General features: G+C 40.5%; 2 protein-coding genes across 2 annotated transcripts; one reads left to right on the forward strand and one right to left on the reverse strand.

The window, feature by feature from the left end:
* The first annotated feature begins 283 nt into the window (after nucleotides 1–283).
* Nucleotides 284–8442, forward strand: rbm28 (RNA binding motif protein 28). The gene is made up of 20 exons (XM_084365450.1): nucleotides 284–656; nucleotides 748–894; nucleotides 981–1060; nucleotides 1180–1255; nucleotides 1371–1463; nucleotides 1569–1640; nucleotides 1757–1859; nucleotides 1954–2237; nucleotides 2328–2394; nucleotides 2544–2653; nucleotides 2736–2809; nucleotides 2927–3062; nucleotides 4567–4631; nucleotides 4742–4900; nucleotides 5158–5307; nucleotides 5453–5527; nucleotides 5628–5757; nucleotides 6081–6219; nucleotides 6674–6788; nucleotides 7999–8442. Exons 1-20 carry the CDS (start codon nucleotides 539–541, stop codon nucleotides 8131–8133), a joined length of 2328 nt encoding a protein of 775 aa, XP_084221576.1. The 5' UTR covers nucleotides 284–538; the 3' UTR covers nucleotides 8134–8442.
* A 220-nt stretch (nucleotides 8443–8662) lies between these two features.
* lepa (leptin a) lies at nucleotides 8663–9819 on the reverse strand (the record flags this gene model as incomplete). Its single annotated transcript, XM_084363424.1, has 2 exons — nucleotides 8663–9582; nucleotides 9670–9819. 2 exons carry the CDS (start codon nucleotides 9817–9819, stop codon nucleotides 9247–9249), a joined length of 486 nt encoding a protein of 161 aa, XP_084219550.1. The 3' UTR covers nucleotides 8663–9246.
* Nucleotides 9820–15027: the final 5208 nt, after the last annotated feature.

Consider the following 15027-nt stretch of genomic DNA (forward strand, 5'->3'; position numbering starts at 1 on the left):
ATATCATGAGGTCTTCCTGCACAAATAAAGGATAAATAAATGGTGGTCCTATTTTAATCTTATTCTATTGGTTTTCTGTTTTATTTTATGATATTGTACATTTTCACGTGTGACTAGTGTATTTTCTGTTATTAATATGATTTGTTATTTAAGCTGTACTTGTTCTTCTTGAATAAACAAACAAGTGGGAGAGTGATGGATGATAAATGTGGGCCTACCTCCGGGCCGGTAGGGGGCGGCACTGCGACTTCCTGCAAGCGAATGAGAAACGTGTAGGCTCGAGACCGTTTCCGGTAAGTTTCCAAGATGGCTGCCCACACATGTAAACATGCGACTTAATGTGGAAGCTAGTGGTGTTCACGTTAAACACTTCTACAGCGCGTCTACATCTCACGGATTCGTGTGATACCGAGTAGTTTGATGGTAACTTTCAGTGCTGGGTTGTTAAGAAATTAGACATCCGTTTGTGAGTTATTACCGAGCCTGAGAGGCTAACACTAGCGAGCTAACGTTAGCGTTAGCTAGCCAGCAGACAGCCATGGCAGCGAACACCCTATTCGTTACGTCTCTACCAGCTACAGCTACAAATAAACAGTTGGAGGAATTATTCTCTGAAATTGGTCCGGTAAAGCAATGCTTCGTGGTCAAAGAGAAAGGTGAGTTTGTCGCTGTCATTACTTTCGGGCCACTTTTCGCAGTGCACATGTGAATGTTAACTTAAATGCCCCATTTCTACTTGTTAACCAGGCACGGAAACATGTCGGGGGTTTGGTTATGTCACCTATTCCATGGTGGAGGATGCACAGCGAGCTCTGAAAGAAATCAAAGAATACGACGGGAAGAGGGTTTCTCTGTCAGTGGCTAAGAGGAAATTAAAAGACAATAAGAAACCACGTATGTACAAAGACATGTCCCAAAACAAGAAACTGGGCCAGCTCATAAACTATGTCAACTTGATAACCCATACTCATGTCTTGCAGCTCCGCAATTTCCGAAATCCCCAGGCGTCAAGAAAAACCTCCTCAAAGCGAAACTCATCATAAGAAACCTCAGTTTTCAGGTACAGCATGATACAGGACTGGTAAAAAGCACTCTTTGATCTATTCTCTAAATTTCAGCTACAGATTCACGGTTGAAGTGATGCTTTTGCTATAGCACATAAAATGTCCTCTGTTACAGTGCTCCGAAGATGATCTGAAGCAAGTTTGTGCAGCGTTTGGACAAGTTCTTGAGGTCAAAATACCCCTCAAACCTGGTAAAAAAAAGTCTTTAACTCTTACCTGGTGAAGAAATAAACCACAAAATGTTGTGTAACCTTTGAGGAGGTTGATTGTTTCTTATGTTCTTTTTCTTTTTCGTTTTTTGTGCAGATGGGAAGATGCGAGGTTTTGCGTTTGTCCTCTTTAAAACTGTGTATCAAGCAGGGAGGGCATTTAAAGCATTGAACCTGAAGGAGATCAAAGGTCCGTGAAGGAGATGCTAAACCTTGCTGATATATAAGTCACACTGTCTATTGGCGTCATTGTTTGGTAAATTATTTTCTTTCTTATGTTATTGTTGACTCACAGGTCGGCAGGTAGCGGTGGACTGGGCTGTGCCTAAGGACAAGTTTCTTGCCACACAGCAACCCGCAAGTGCAGGTAATTTTAACATTAACAGTGACAAGAAAACTCTTTTCTGTTTCCTGATAGTCATTGAAATTACGTCTGCCAAAACAAACATAGTCGTCATTCACACTGTTTTGTTTGCCGAACAGGAAATAAGAATACTGCGGAGGCAACTGCAGAACATCCAGACACAGAAAGTGATGAAGAAGAGCAGGATGAAGGGAAGCCACAGGCGGCACCTGAGAAGAAAAAGTATGATCCTCAAATGTGTATATCTCTGTCAACATAAGACAGTATGAAACTAGATTAACGTCACTGGTTTATTTTGTGTCAAATCTTTCTACAGAGTCACCTCTAAACCAGCTGTGCAACAGGTAGAGGAATCCCAATCAGGTGATGAAGATCAGAGCGAGGAACAAGAAAGTGAAGAAGAGGAGGAGAAGGAGGAGGAGGATGATGATGGTGGTGATGATGATGATGTGTCCCAGGAGGAAGAAGATGATAAAAGTAGCCTTGATTCAAATGATGATCAAGATGAGAGTATGGATGAGGACGAAGATGAGGATGAGGAGGAAGACGACGACGACGACGATGACGACGACGACGAAGAGGATAAAGCGAAAAAAGCAGGTTTGTTTTTGATATTTTGGTACTTAATGGAAATATTCTCCTCTTAAAAATGTTGTTTTGACACTGATGATCTGCTTCTTTCATCTGTAGCTCAAAAGAAAGCCTCAAGGAGACTCCTCCCTTCAGATGTGAAAGATGGCAGAACACTTTTCATCAGGTCTGCTATTATTTTCACTACTTAATCTTAAACCTGCCATCATTTAAATTACTGAGCCCCATTTCTCCATCCTCAGATTCTTTCTGCATTCATCCTCATTTATAACTGTATCATAATTTTTTTCCCCATCTTAATCCTGTCTGATTTAGGAACCTGTCCTTCGACACGGAGGAGGAAGGTCTTGAGGAAGTTCTTCTACAGTACGGGGAGCTGAACTACGTAAAGATTGTTGTCAACCCGGACACAGAACATTCAAAAGGTCTGTGGTGCTTTAAGTGAAACATTCCTCTCTCTGCTTTTTTGATAAAACCTGCTGATTGGCCCAATTTGTTTATTTTCAGGTTGCGCATTCGCTCAGTTTAAGACTAAAGAAGCTGCAGAGAAATGCATGGCTGCAGCAGAGGTTGAGTCAGAGGTAATCTCACACGCATTCAATTTTGAATAATTAACGACAAATATTTCCTGTATCTGCTTGTTTTGTTCAATGAGCTGATGTTACTGCCTTCTTCTAACATTTGTTTGTTTGACGCAGAGTGGTGGCATCCGTGTAGATGGCAGGAAACTGTTTGTTGTGGCAGCAGTGACGAGAGAAGATGCTGCCAAGCTGAAAGTGGACAAGACGAAAGTAGAATCGGGCACCAGGAACTTGTACCTAGCCAGAGAGGGATGTGAGTAAACCCATTTCATGCTCTCCTTATCACAGTTTCTACCACTTCAGCTGTACAGGTGATCCATACAGATTTGACTTAAATCACACATGGAAACTGTGAGCCAAGATATCTCAATATGGGATATGGATACAATTACAGTCGCGGTCAAAAGTTTACATACACTTGTAAAGAAAATGTACATCATGGCAGTCTTCAGTTCAAATTATTGCTACAGCTCTCATTTCTTCTGTGATGGAGTGAGTGGAACACAAACTACTTTGTCTCAAAAAACATTCATGAAAACTGCTTAAATCTGAATATATTATGGGTCTTCTGAAGTGTGACCACATCTGCTGGCTCAAAAATATACATACAGTCACCTGAACAATCAATTTTGGTGATTATAGAAAGTTGTGTGTATCAAATTTTCTTTGTAGCGTGGCCTCTTAACTTCTTCTGAGTGATTATGATTGATAACAGCTGGTGACTTTTCTGGGCCCATTTTAATAGGGCTTGTTTGATACGCCCATTAGACTCAGCCACAAACACTGTAATGCGAAAGTCTAAAGAGCTCAGCACTGATCTGAAAGAGCGCATTATTGATTTGAACAAATCAGGAAAGTCACTTGGAGCCATTTCAAAGCAGTTACAGGTCTCAAGATCAATTGCAAGTATAAAATGCATGGCACAGTTGTGTAACTGCCACAATCAGGAAGAAAATGCAAACTATCACCTGCTGCTGAGAGAGAATTTGCTGCCAGTGGATCTGGTGGTCTAAATAAAGTAAATGAAACAATGAAGATGGAGGATTATCTCCAAATTCTTCAGGAAAACCTAAAATCATCAGCCAGAAGATAGGTGTTTCAACAGGGCAATGATCTCATACACATATCAAAAGTGGTAAAGGAATGGCTAAATCAGGCTAGAATGAGGTTTTGGAATAGCCTTCCCAAAGTCCTGACTTGTTCCCATCGAGAACATGTGGACCGTGCTGAAGAAACAAGTCCGTGCCAGGAAGACAACAAATTTGGTTGAACCTCACCCATTCTGTCAAGAGGAGTGGTTAAAAATTCAGCCAGAGGACTACCAGAAGCTTGTGGATGGCTATCAAAAGCACCTAATTGAGGTGAAAATGGCCAAGAGACATGAACCAAATATTAGAATTATTATATGTATATTTTTGAGCCAGAAGATTTGGTCGCATTTTCAGAAGACCCATAATATATTCAGATTTGAAGCAAACTTAATGAATGTCCACTTATTCCATCACAGAAAAATGAGAGCTGTAGAAAACATTGAAACTGAACTTTTGACCGTGACTGTATGTTGAGAGACAATAAGAAGGATAAAAGGTCTAGTGTGGACTCCACACTGGACCTTTTCAAATACATCACTGTGTTAACTACTCCAGTAGGCCATGCCTGTCTTGTGAGGTTCCTATGAGAATATTGAAACAGAAATATTGAAACATCTCAGTCTGGTCTGTTATCTTATGCTATTCTCTTCCGACTGCAACACTCAGTGGTCCGTGCTGGAACCAAGTCTGCAGAGGGCGTGCCTGAAGCGGACATGATCAAAAGAACCAGAGTGAGTTCCTTTTTAATTCACCATAATGAATTTTTACTTTATCTACACAAATCATGTCTTAAATTGCTACTATGTTGACATGTATTTTTGGTGTCATACATTTCCCTTAGTTTGAAGAACTAAAGAGGGCCAAGCTTCGGGACATAAACATATATGTGTCGAGGACTCGTCTGTGTATCCATAACCTGCCCAAGTCAGTGGACATTAAAAAACTCAGAGCACTGTGCCTCGAAGCAGTAAAAGACAAGAAAGGAGTCCGCATCACAGAGGTGAGAAACAAAATGGCATAGTGGTCGACATTTCATCGAATATCGCATTATCATTGTAACATTATCATTCATTTGAGGCCTTGAAAAAAATATTCTTGGAAATGGTTTAATATGTTTTTAATTCTGTGACAAGCTAATATTCCACTTGCACGGTTGAATATTAGCTCGTCATAGAATTAAAAACACAGTGCCTGTCAGCCCAGCAGGGGGTGCTGTTGTCGTTCTTATTCATGCTGTTTGTGTGTTTCTCCTTTCAGTGTCGGGTGATGTATGACAAGAAGCCAGTGAAGGGTCAGGTGACGGGAACATCGTTAGGTTACGGCTTTGTCCAGTTCCAGGAGCATGAACATGCTCTCTGCACACTCCGTCACCTTAACAACAACCCCAACATCTTTGGCCCGCACAAGGTACATGTTTGCACCAGAGTACATAAGTGCTGAATTTGGTTTGGCACACTTTATTCTTAAACAAATGTTAACATATTTCTTTTCGTGGTCCACTAGCAGTTTTGAGTCGGTGAAGCATAACTATGTATTTTATGTCACCCTGCAGAGACCTATTGTTGAGTTCTCCCTGGAGGATTTAAAGAAACTAAAAATGAAAGAAGAACGACAACAAAAAAACAAGGTTGGTTTGTATCAATTTGTGTGATGGTTACACCTTTCCCATTCAAATTGTGAAAGGCTTTATTCATGAATGGAAAGTAATCGTGTGCATATTTTTGCAGGAGTTTGCCCAAAATCAGCGTTATAAAGGAGGAGCGATACCTCAGTCCCAGGCGGCTGGAGATGGAAAAGGACCATGGAAAGGTGGAAATGAAGCACCGTCCTCATCATGGCAGGCAGGAAAGGAGACAGGTGTGGAAATACTATTTCTGTAAATACATTCTTTTCGTCTTTGTTCTGTTAAGAGAACAAATTAGGCGGTTTGACATGAGGATCTAATGCAGATGGGCTTGAAATGGTTGTGTTTCCCCTGGACAACTTTTGATAGGTGATGGGAAAACACCTGCCCTGATACATGCTGTTCCCCATGCTTGTGCTGTTCTGATTCCATTTTAAAAAACAAGATGAAAAACATGATACACTGTCACAGCACCACATTATGTTTATGTTACCATTTAGATCCATTTCGGTGTTTTTAAGACAATATTCTCTTTTCCATTTCTGTGTTTTATCAGATCCTCCTCAACAACAGAAGAAAGACAAACGCTATTCTGGCTTCATGACCAACCCTGAGGTCGAGCACATAGAGTTGGAGCACGGAAAGAAACGGAGGAAGGTTCTAGCTTTTCCCTCCCATAGGGGACCCAAGATCAGGTACAGTTTTTATTATGTTAACTGATCTCTTGTTTACAAATTGCTGTGAATCACTTAATGCTTAAGCAGATAAAACTTGAGAGTATGGCAAGGAGTTGCAAAAATGCTTCAGAAAATGGGCTTCTTTATTACATAAACATACAAAACCCCTTAGCTCTACTGTGCTGGATCACCGTTTTAAATTTTATCTTGAGAAAATGACCCTAGGCTTGGTCCTTTTTCTATTACACTTCTGGCTTTTTTTGGCAATGTGTGATGATCTGCCTTACCTGGAATTTTTAGCAGAATTAACTGGCTGATAATAGCTCAAACTCCAGGTCCATTTCACTCCAGTTACTAGAACTTTAAATTAGTCTTTCCCAAATTGGGTGAATCATGTAACATGTTTAGATCCGTCAAGTATCACCAGCCCTTTTTAAAACTTGAGTATACTTGAACTTTTTGTCTTTTGCAGGATGCGTGACAAAGGAAAGCAAAAGGCTCCACCACCTAAACAAGCAAAGCCTGGATTCAACAGGAAAGAGCGTCAAAGACGACAGATGGAAAAGCCCACACAGCCCAGAAACCAGGTTAAAATATCTTCTGTGTTCTTATTTACAAGCTTGGGTCAGTTTCACAAAACATTGTGCGCTGAGGAGTAGCTGCACTGATTTTACCGATATTAGAAACTACTGAAAATCTCAAGACTCATTTCAGCACCAAAAAAGCTTCAGTATAGATGATTCTCACTTAAAGAGGTAATATTATGCTTCTTGGGGTTTTCCCTTTCTTTTATTGTGTTATGTAGCATTTTTGTGCATATAAAAGGTCTGCAAAGTGACAAAGCCCCCAAGTCCACGCCAAAGGGAGTTACTCTCTCCCACAGAAAACACTGCCTGAAATGCCTGGTTTTGAGTTGAGCCTTTACTTCCGTAATTTATGTGCATCACTCTATATATATATATATATATATATATATATATATGAGTGATGCACATATATATATATTCTATAGAATAATCGGGCTCGAACATGTACGGCTGTACTGCAGCCATGGTTACCAGGTGTAGCAGCGTTTTTTTAGATCACACTACCTTGCTCGGCATGACCCGCCCTACTCTGCCTCTTTTTTTATTTATTTTTTCTTAAAGTATGTAAACGTATTCTACTAGGACCCCCGAATATGAGACAATATAAGAGACCGTGTCTCCATCGCATAGCTTGTCAACCAGAGAGCACTACCAAGTTTTTTTTTTTTTCCAACAGTAAAATGTCCAACTTAATGCATATCTCAATCAGACAAAAAACAGATCCCCAGATGTTGATGAGCCACACTGTTTGCCAAATATTCTTTTGCCAAATAAGAAAATGTTGTGCTCAAAGTCACTAAATTTATGCTGTTGCTAATATGGAATAATGACATGACTATAGTAGAATCTGTCATACGTCATCCTCCAATAGGGGTTACGGAGGAGCGTGGCTCCTTTAAGAAACATGGCAGTGTGTAGTGTGTGAGTGGTCGAGCAAGAGAAGGAGAGACAGCTCCAGTGGTGCTTTCAGAGCAGACCGGTGTTGGTGACCGGAGCAGAAGGAAAGTTCAGCAAAGAAGTTGTCTAGTGGTAGTAGATGTACAGTACAGATTCAATACACAAGAACAACTTCTTAAACTTCAACAGAATTCGTACTACAAGTATTTTTAACAAAACCAAACACACAACTCTGTTTTTGAATCAAGAGCCTGTTAGTTGGGCGTCATTTTCTTACACTTCATGACTGTTTTTTATTTTGTTTGTCTTTTAGAATGTTAAAATGGCAAAGAAGCCTTTCAAGAACAGGGATCAGGACCGTTTTGACAGCCTGGTGGAGCAGTACAAGAAGAAACTGACGAGTAACACCACCACCAACATGAAGAGAAACAAGTGGTTTAATAGTTAAAGCTGTGTGTATGGTTGTGTATGTGTGAGAGAGAAAATGTTGTCACTGAGAGGTTTAGAGTAAGTTCAGTTGTCATAAATGTGTTTGTACATGATATGATGCCCTCTTTACTTCATTCATCCTGTCCCTGCGTTTCTGTAATCCATGCTCATGTTTGTTTTTTACTATTAAAAAAAAAACTGACTGATGTAAGGATAGTTTTATTTTTCATGTACATGGCTTTTTATGAAACAATATTAAATCCCCTTGAATTTGTGTGTAATTGTTAATCTTTACATTATTATAATAAATCCCTTTTTGTTGGATTCACAGATGAGTCAGTTCATCCTGTTTTGTTTTTTTTAACAGGAGTTAATCATAAGCTGATAGTTCTGGATAAACACTTCCCACTCATGAACCCTGAATGTACAAGTGTAGCATTTTAGCCTGGTCTACGTGCCATTTTCATGCCGTTACACAACACTGACACACTTGTAAATTACAAAGAAATGTTTTTATTTAAATATTTTTTCAAAGTTTGAATCCAGCAGTTATAAAAAATAGCATCAACTGTACAAAAATATACAAAACATCATCTTCAGACATAAATAGCCATACTGGAAGAGCTGATGACATGGCATTGAAATAAACGTTGCCCTTTGCTCTTCCGGTGTTTGTTGCCATACAAACACGCCTGTTATTCTTGGCAAGTTTCTATCTGATTTTCAGGAATTCCCTCTAGCTGTATTGATCTTTACACAGTTGATTCATGAGAAAATTAAGATATAGATCAACATTCTTCACCCGGCGCTCTATGTTGATGCAACAGTGGTGTGTAAAAATACATACCTTTAAGCAGGTGATTTATCTTAAAGCATAGACCGTTTGCATTAACATTTCTGCACAGCATACTTTTTCTGCAAACATCCTATTCAAGTGGTTTGTAACAAGTTTCCAAAATACATATTCCTGAATACAATATATAAATAAATACATGTCTATATAAATAAGTGCATGTTCAAGAATACATTTTCTTCACAACACATTGCAAAAGTGCTACTTGATGCCGACTTGACAAATCCTGTACAAAAATCAAGCCAGCAACTTGCAAGTATTGGTTGTACAGTCCATTTTTCAGCAAGTCTCAAGATGATCCAGATTTTTCAGCAGCAGATTGAGGAACTCCTTTACCCTCATGAGAGCCTCGGTGCTCACAGTGTCGATGAACTCCTTCTTGCTCTGTAGCTCCTGCAGTGGGCCCGGCACTGAAGACTTTGGCCGCTGCTCAGTGCAGTGCCCCTGCCTCCACTGATGGAGGTATCCAGCCAGCGAAGAGATGTCATACTTGACCTGCGAGACCCCTTCAAGGTCGTCTGAGATCAGGCTGTTGTAGCCCTCCAAGACCATCACTATGGAGGAGGGTCCATCCAGCTCATCAGCCTGAGGGCTGAGTGTAAAAACAGGTGGCGCCTGCAGCACAGGATCAACATGACCCGGTCAAAAACACACCAACTTTAGTAAACACTTCAGATTGTCACCATAAACCAGAAATATTACCTGGAAGTCCTTGTTCAGCCTAACCACGAGCTGTTCAGCCATCCATTTCACTTTGGATTTCATCGTCACTACTTCCATTGGCACAGGAGCAGCTGTAGCAATACTTAAAAGTTGCAGCAAAGGAAGGAGGAGGGCCAGAGTGTAGTCCATATTTGTAGTATTTCCTTGGAGAATTTAGAATAACACTGGTAACCCTAGAAGAAGAGTGTAATTGAGCATGATCAGACATTTTTACAGGTTATTCTCCCTTTAAATGCTGTTTGCAATTACCCTTCTCTCACTTGTGTCATCTCGCCTAGAGAGCAGGCATGAGTTCATATCTGCATGGCATCATTTTATATGTAAACACAAGCTTTCTTCCAGTAAATTACTCAGCGTGTTTGGTTACGGAAACAAATATTTGTGATAGAGACACCTGTGAATTTCTGACTGTGTAACAGGTACAAAGATCGCTGACTTTGGCTTACGTGATTATTCTCAACCCCCTGCTTTTTCCAAAATCTCTGCGACAAATTGACAGAAGCTGAAGCTCATAAAATCCCTTGGAATTTCTCTACTAACGTCTCGATTGTCTCCGACGAAATCCAACAAATAAATCCAGCTCTCAAACATTCAAAAAAGCCGTTAACTGCTCAACAGACAGATGCACTGATAAATGGAGAAAGTGAAAACAAACACAGATAGCGCAACAAAGATAGAAGAGTCGAAGCACAAATGAACAAGACGGAGAGGCGAGTTGACCTTACCTTCACTGGTGCCTGACTGTATGCCACTGTTGGGCTCCATCAGGACATCTTATAGTGGAGCACTGTTGACTCATCTCTTACTCACCTCTCTCCCCGACCCCCTGTTCCCCCACCATCCACCCCCTCACTTACCTCTCTCCATCTCATACCCCTTGCTCCCTGGTGGTACCTCCGGGGATGGGACACAAGTTGAATATGTAGTACATTTATGGTAACTGCTTTGTGACATGTTTGAGTCATAAGGCACACAAGTTGATCACAATGAGAAAGTGTCTGTCTAGACCCCCCTGAACTCTCCCGGCAGCTGCTTAACAACTTCAGTGGAGCAGCAGTGGGTTAATTATTGCTCATTTTAAAAGTGGGTAAAGTACTGCTTTTTGACATAGTGCGCCCAAAATTGCACAAGATCTCAATATCCACGTGTAATTGGAACACTGATACTTAACAGATGATATTGGTAGTAACCCTAACCCTCATTTTTGCAGCTTGACCGGTTAGTATACCATATATGTCGCATCCTGTACTGACACTGACCTACCTTCACTGCTCGTTCTAAACATTGCCTAATGCAGCCAGGTGCCAAGATCAGTTACGTCAGTATTTATTTAGGATGTACCATCACACAGTGTTTTAGCAAAGCTGTACAGTAGCAGGAAATGAAGAAACGAAACAATACAAATATGACAGTAAAAGTACAACAGAAAACACACGAGAGCAGTGACATGACAGAGATAGTCCCAGACGTATTTTATTGTTGCTTTTCCAAATAAAAGTACCCATGTATGTTTTTCTCCTGACAGATGAGCTGCATTTCTTGTATACAAAGAGTTGGATATGATTGTGTCACTTGGTATCAATTATCAGGGGAAAAAAATAGTTGCAAGTTGAAATAATCAATGCATTTTTGTTGATTACCAGCCAAACGTACAGCGTCTGACTCACAGGGCAAACATCTACACACATGCTTTACACACGTACTATTTGAGGTAACAGGTCTCCCAAAGCAACATTGCATCACTCAGAATGGACATAAGATGATGTTTTGTCGGATTATCTGCACATTTAACCCAAGAAAATGATCCTGCTTAATCTTTTCAGGTTGAGTTTAATAGATCTGAAGTGAAATTCTCGATGATAGATTTTGATTGCATGACCTAATGTGGGTGCTAATTATCAGCTCTTCCTTCTCACACAAAGCAGTAACCATGCATTCACAGTGTGAACGCGCACCACTCAAACTGTCCTTTGAATGAGTGAAGTTCTGATTTAAGGCTTAAAGGTGCAATATGTAAGATTTTTGAAAAATTGTACTAAAATCATCAACATGATGAGAAAAATTAAAAGTTCTGTCGTTTAATGTCTTTGTATTGTGCTGCAGAGATATCTACTGAATTTAGCATGCTAACCAGCTAGCTGTCCCGGGCCAAAGCTCTTGTGTTAGTGGTGGAGACACCAACACTCCTCTGCTGCCCCGAGCTCCCATTCGTGATCTCTAGCTGCACGGCTAACTGAGCTCACTAGCTAACAGGAGCTACATTTAGCAGCAGTTGGCAGTAACATATGCTGCCCCCCTATTTGTTTTGAGTATGAATTACTGATACATGAACATACAGATGGCCAATTCTAATATATTGCACCTGTAAGGGCGGTCATCCAATGAGCAACAATAACATTATCATTTCATATAACCAGATATACACTAGATGTTTCTAACGTAGGTCTCCTGTCTTTATAGATGCGTCAGCCACAAGTCAAGCACACACTTCCCGACTTATTTCCAATTTATTCTTGCTAAATGGTCTCATTTGCTGTAATTCATTGCGCTTCTTGGAAGAGAGTTTTGAAATCGGTGTATTTTTCCACACAGAGAAGCACACGTCAGTTGTTGCTGCACAGAGAACGAATTTAGTGACTGTGCTGAGCAAGTTTCTGCTTCTCAGAAACAGAAAGGGGTCAGAGAGTCCAACATTGTGTGTCTAAGAGGGAGAACTGCATCCACAGGGGGAAAGAAAACCAGGACCATGATGGTAATTTCACTTTTCTCCCTTACAGTAACTTACAGTAAATGCTGCAAAATAATTCATGCACGTGCTCCACACATGTAGGGCTCATAAAACTATGAAAACAGCCATTGCCACACTTTAGGCAAAATAAACAGAAGTGTGATAGGATCTGAAGATTGTTGGGAAAAAGACGCTATAGGACATATTTCTGGGAAGAAACGTAAATGGGTGAGTGTTTCTCTTGTACTTTCAACACGAAAGAAAAACATGAAGGAAAGATGTTAATGATTCAATAGTCTGGATAGTTTCCAAATAATGTTCAAAATTTGATCAGAGCTGTTCTCTGGAGGTGTAGTCAGCTCTCTTGGCAGTGACTGAGCAGGTTTCGTCGCACGCAGAAAAGAAGTTCCAGACATCTGGGATGAATAACAGCAGCCTTTGGCAGCTATTTTTAAATCAGGTTTAAGCTGCCAGTATGTGACGTCTCAGTACACAGGAAACGTTATTAGATAATGTAGATCGTCATTTTAGAGTAAGTTAATCATTTTCACGCTAATTATATCTTGGTGCTAATCTGTGATGGGCTCATGCTTTATATTTATATTTCAGATGCATCAGTGGGATCTGTGGTGCTACCATTTTGACCTTATCAAAATCTTTAGGCCTGTTTTCACTTGGTTCAGCAAAAAGGTCCACGTAGAAAGGATGAGTCAACGGTATTTCCTCTTTGCCAGACAGAGTCGTTAATTTATGAATCGGTCATTTGGCCTGCGGTTGTCAGCATGCACTAATTATTTCCTAACAGCAAAGATACACATTTGTACTTTGTGGCTACATTAGAAACCAAAAGTGTGAGAAGCAGCTCAGTGGGTCCAGAGTTTAATGTCCCTGTGATCATGGAGGATCAATCAAGACTGCATTCCTGCAGCATAAGAAGTCACCTCCTGGTGTATGACAGAAGGACGCTGCAAGGCTTCATTAATAATTCATGAGGGTTTTGTGTCACATGACTTATGGGAGCACATGAGTCACACAACCTCAGAAGAAGTGTGTGCGCCTCCTTTATCAAACTATACTTGCACGCACAGTAGTGCAGTATCCATTAACCCTTTAAGGTTCAGGCAAGGGTTGTAATTATTTTAACAGTTGCCATATGACATAGAACAATACACAGAGCAAAAGGTTACTGACCTCTTCCCCTGCCAGCACTGGCTCAGCCATGTTAATAGGCCTCGCACAGTATCAGATTACTCGTCCAGATGCAGCATGGAAACCAGGAATTCCACTCAGCAGGACCTGCCTGGGTGAGTCACAAGAATGACGGGAATTCATAGTTAGTGATCCTGCATGTGCTGCCATTCAGGACGATGTGTTGTTTTCATCCCCAGACACTTGAGTGACGTGAGCACCATAAAACGGGAGTGCAAAGACCTGAATCAGCTTTTCTTTAGGGGGTGCATCAGAGTGAGTCGCAGCTCTGTTAAAAGTCTAGTCACAGAAAATAATAACTTTAACAAAATAACATGTTAATCAACACTGGCTGCACATGTCCTTTTATATTTCGTAGACAAAACAAAAGGATTAAGGGACTAAAAGTGATGAAACACATGAGTGAATTCATGAGGACTATAGCTAGTGACGTGTTATGCAAGGTCCCAAATATTTTAGAGTTTGGCTGGCTGATGCCCTTTCCCACCAGCATATTACCAAGAGGCTTCATATTCCTGTGAATGTTCAATAAAACATTTCAAAGAGACTTACAGCAATTCCCTTTTCAGCCAGCCAGATCCCTGCAATGGAAAAGTTTTAGCCAATAAACTGACACTTACTGTAATCAGATCCTCTGCAGAGATCTTTGTTTGGAAGTGAACATCACTGGAGATACATTACATTCATGTGATAGTTTATACAAATCTACTTTAAAGGAATACAATAAATGTGTAATTGTGTAGACCTTTTCGCGCTATAGGATACCCTACACTTATTGGTACTATTAATCAATTACATGACATGTGAACAGATGTGTTGTTCTGTAACTTAAGTTCAACAACACAGTCCTACACCTGCAACACACATGCATGCAGACCATGCAGGCCATGCAGACATGCAGGCCAACAAGTTGACTCATAATGGAAATCACGTTCTCAAATCAGACATTGCGATACAATTGCAATACAATGTCTGGGACAGAACCATTTTAGAATACAGAGAAGTGAAATCAGTCCACTGATGACATGTCGCTGGATGAGCACATAACTATAACATTCACAAAACTCATAAAATGAACCCGGGCAGTAGTAGATCTTCTGTATTGGAGATGTTACCTTTGTTTCTGTTTTTTCATATTGCATCATGGACAGGGAGAGTTTGTGTGCTGTGAGGGGTAGGACTGTCAACATTGATCCAGCTGTTATGAGGGTGGGTAGATGGGTGGGAGGTGACCATGAGGACATTGAAAAATCAATAAAAGTGGAGGATGATCCGAATTATTTTTAGATTATATTGACAATATTAGTTTTTCGAGGAATGATGGGGTCGAATCTCAGTAATTTCTGTTAAACCTGTACTCAATAGAATAAAGAGCGAAGTCAGCGTGATCCGTCGCCACA

Source organism: Pagrus pagrus (genome assembly GCF_965226575.1).
Source record: "Pagrus pagrus genome assembly, chromosome: 10".
Taxonomy (NCBI): Eukaryota; Metazoa; Chordata; class Actinopteri; order Spariformes; family Sparidae; genus Pagrus; species Pagrus pagrus.

Bases quoted from the DNA above. Each gene is read 5' to 3' on its own strand.
- rbm28 (XM_084365450.1), top strand. From the start codon at position 539: ATGGCAGCGAACACCCTATTCGTTACGTCTCTACCAGCTACAGCTACA. The intron at 1,256-1,370 runs GTAAAAAAAAGT...TTTTTTGTGCAG, and splicing joins CAAAATACCCCTCAAACCTG to ATGGGAAGATGCGAGGTTTT. The intron at 5,758-6,080 runs GTGTGGAAATAC...GTGTTTTATCAG, and splicing joins GCAGGCAGGAAAGGAGACAG to ATCCTCCTCAACAACAGAAG.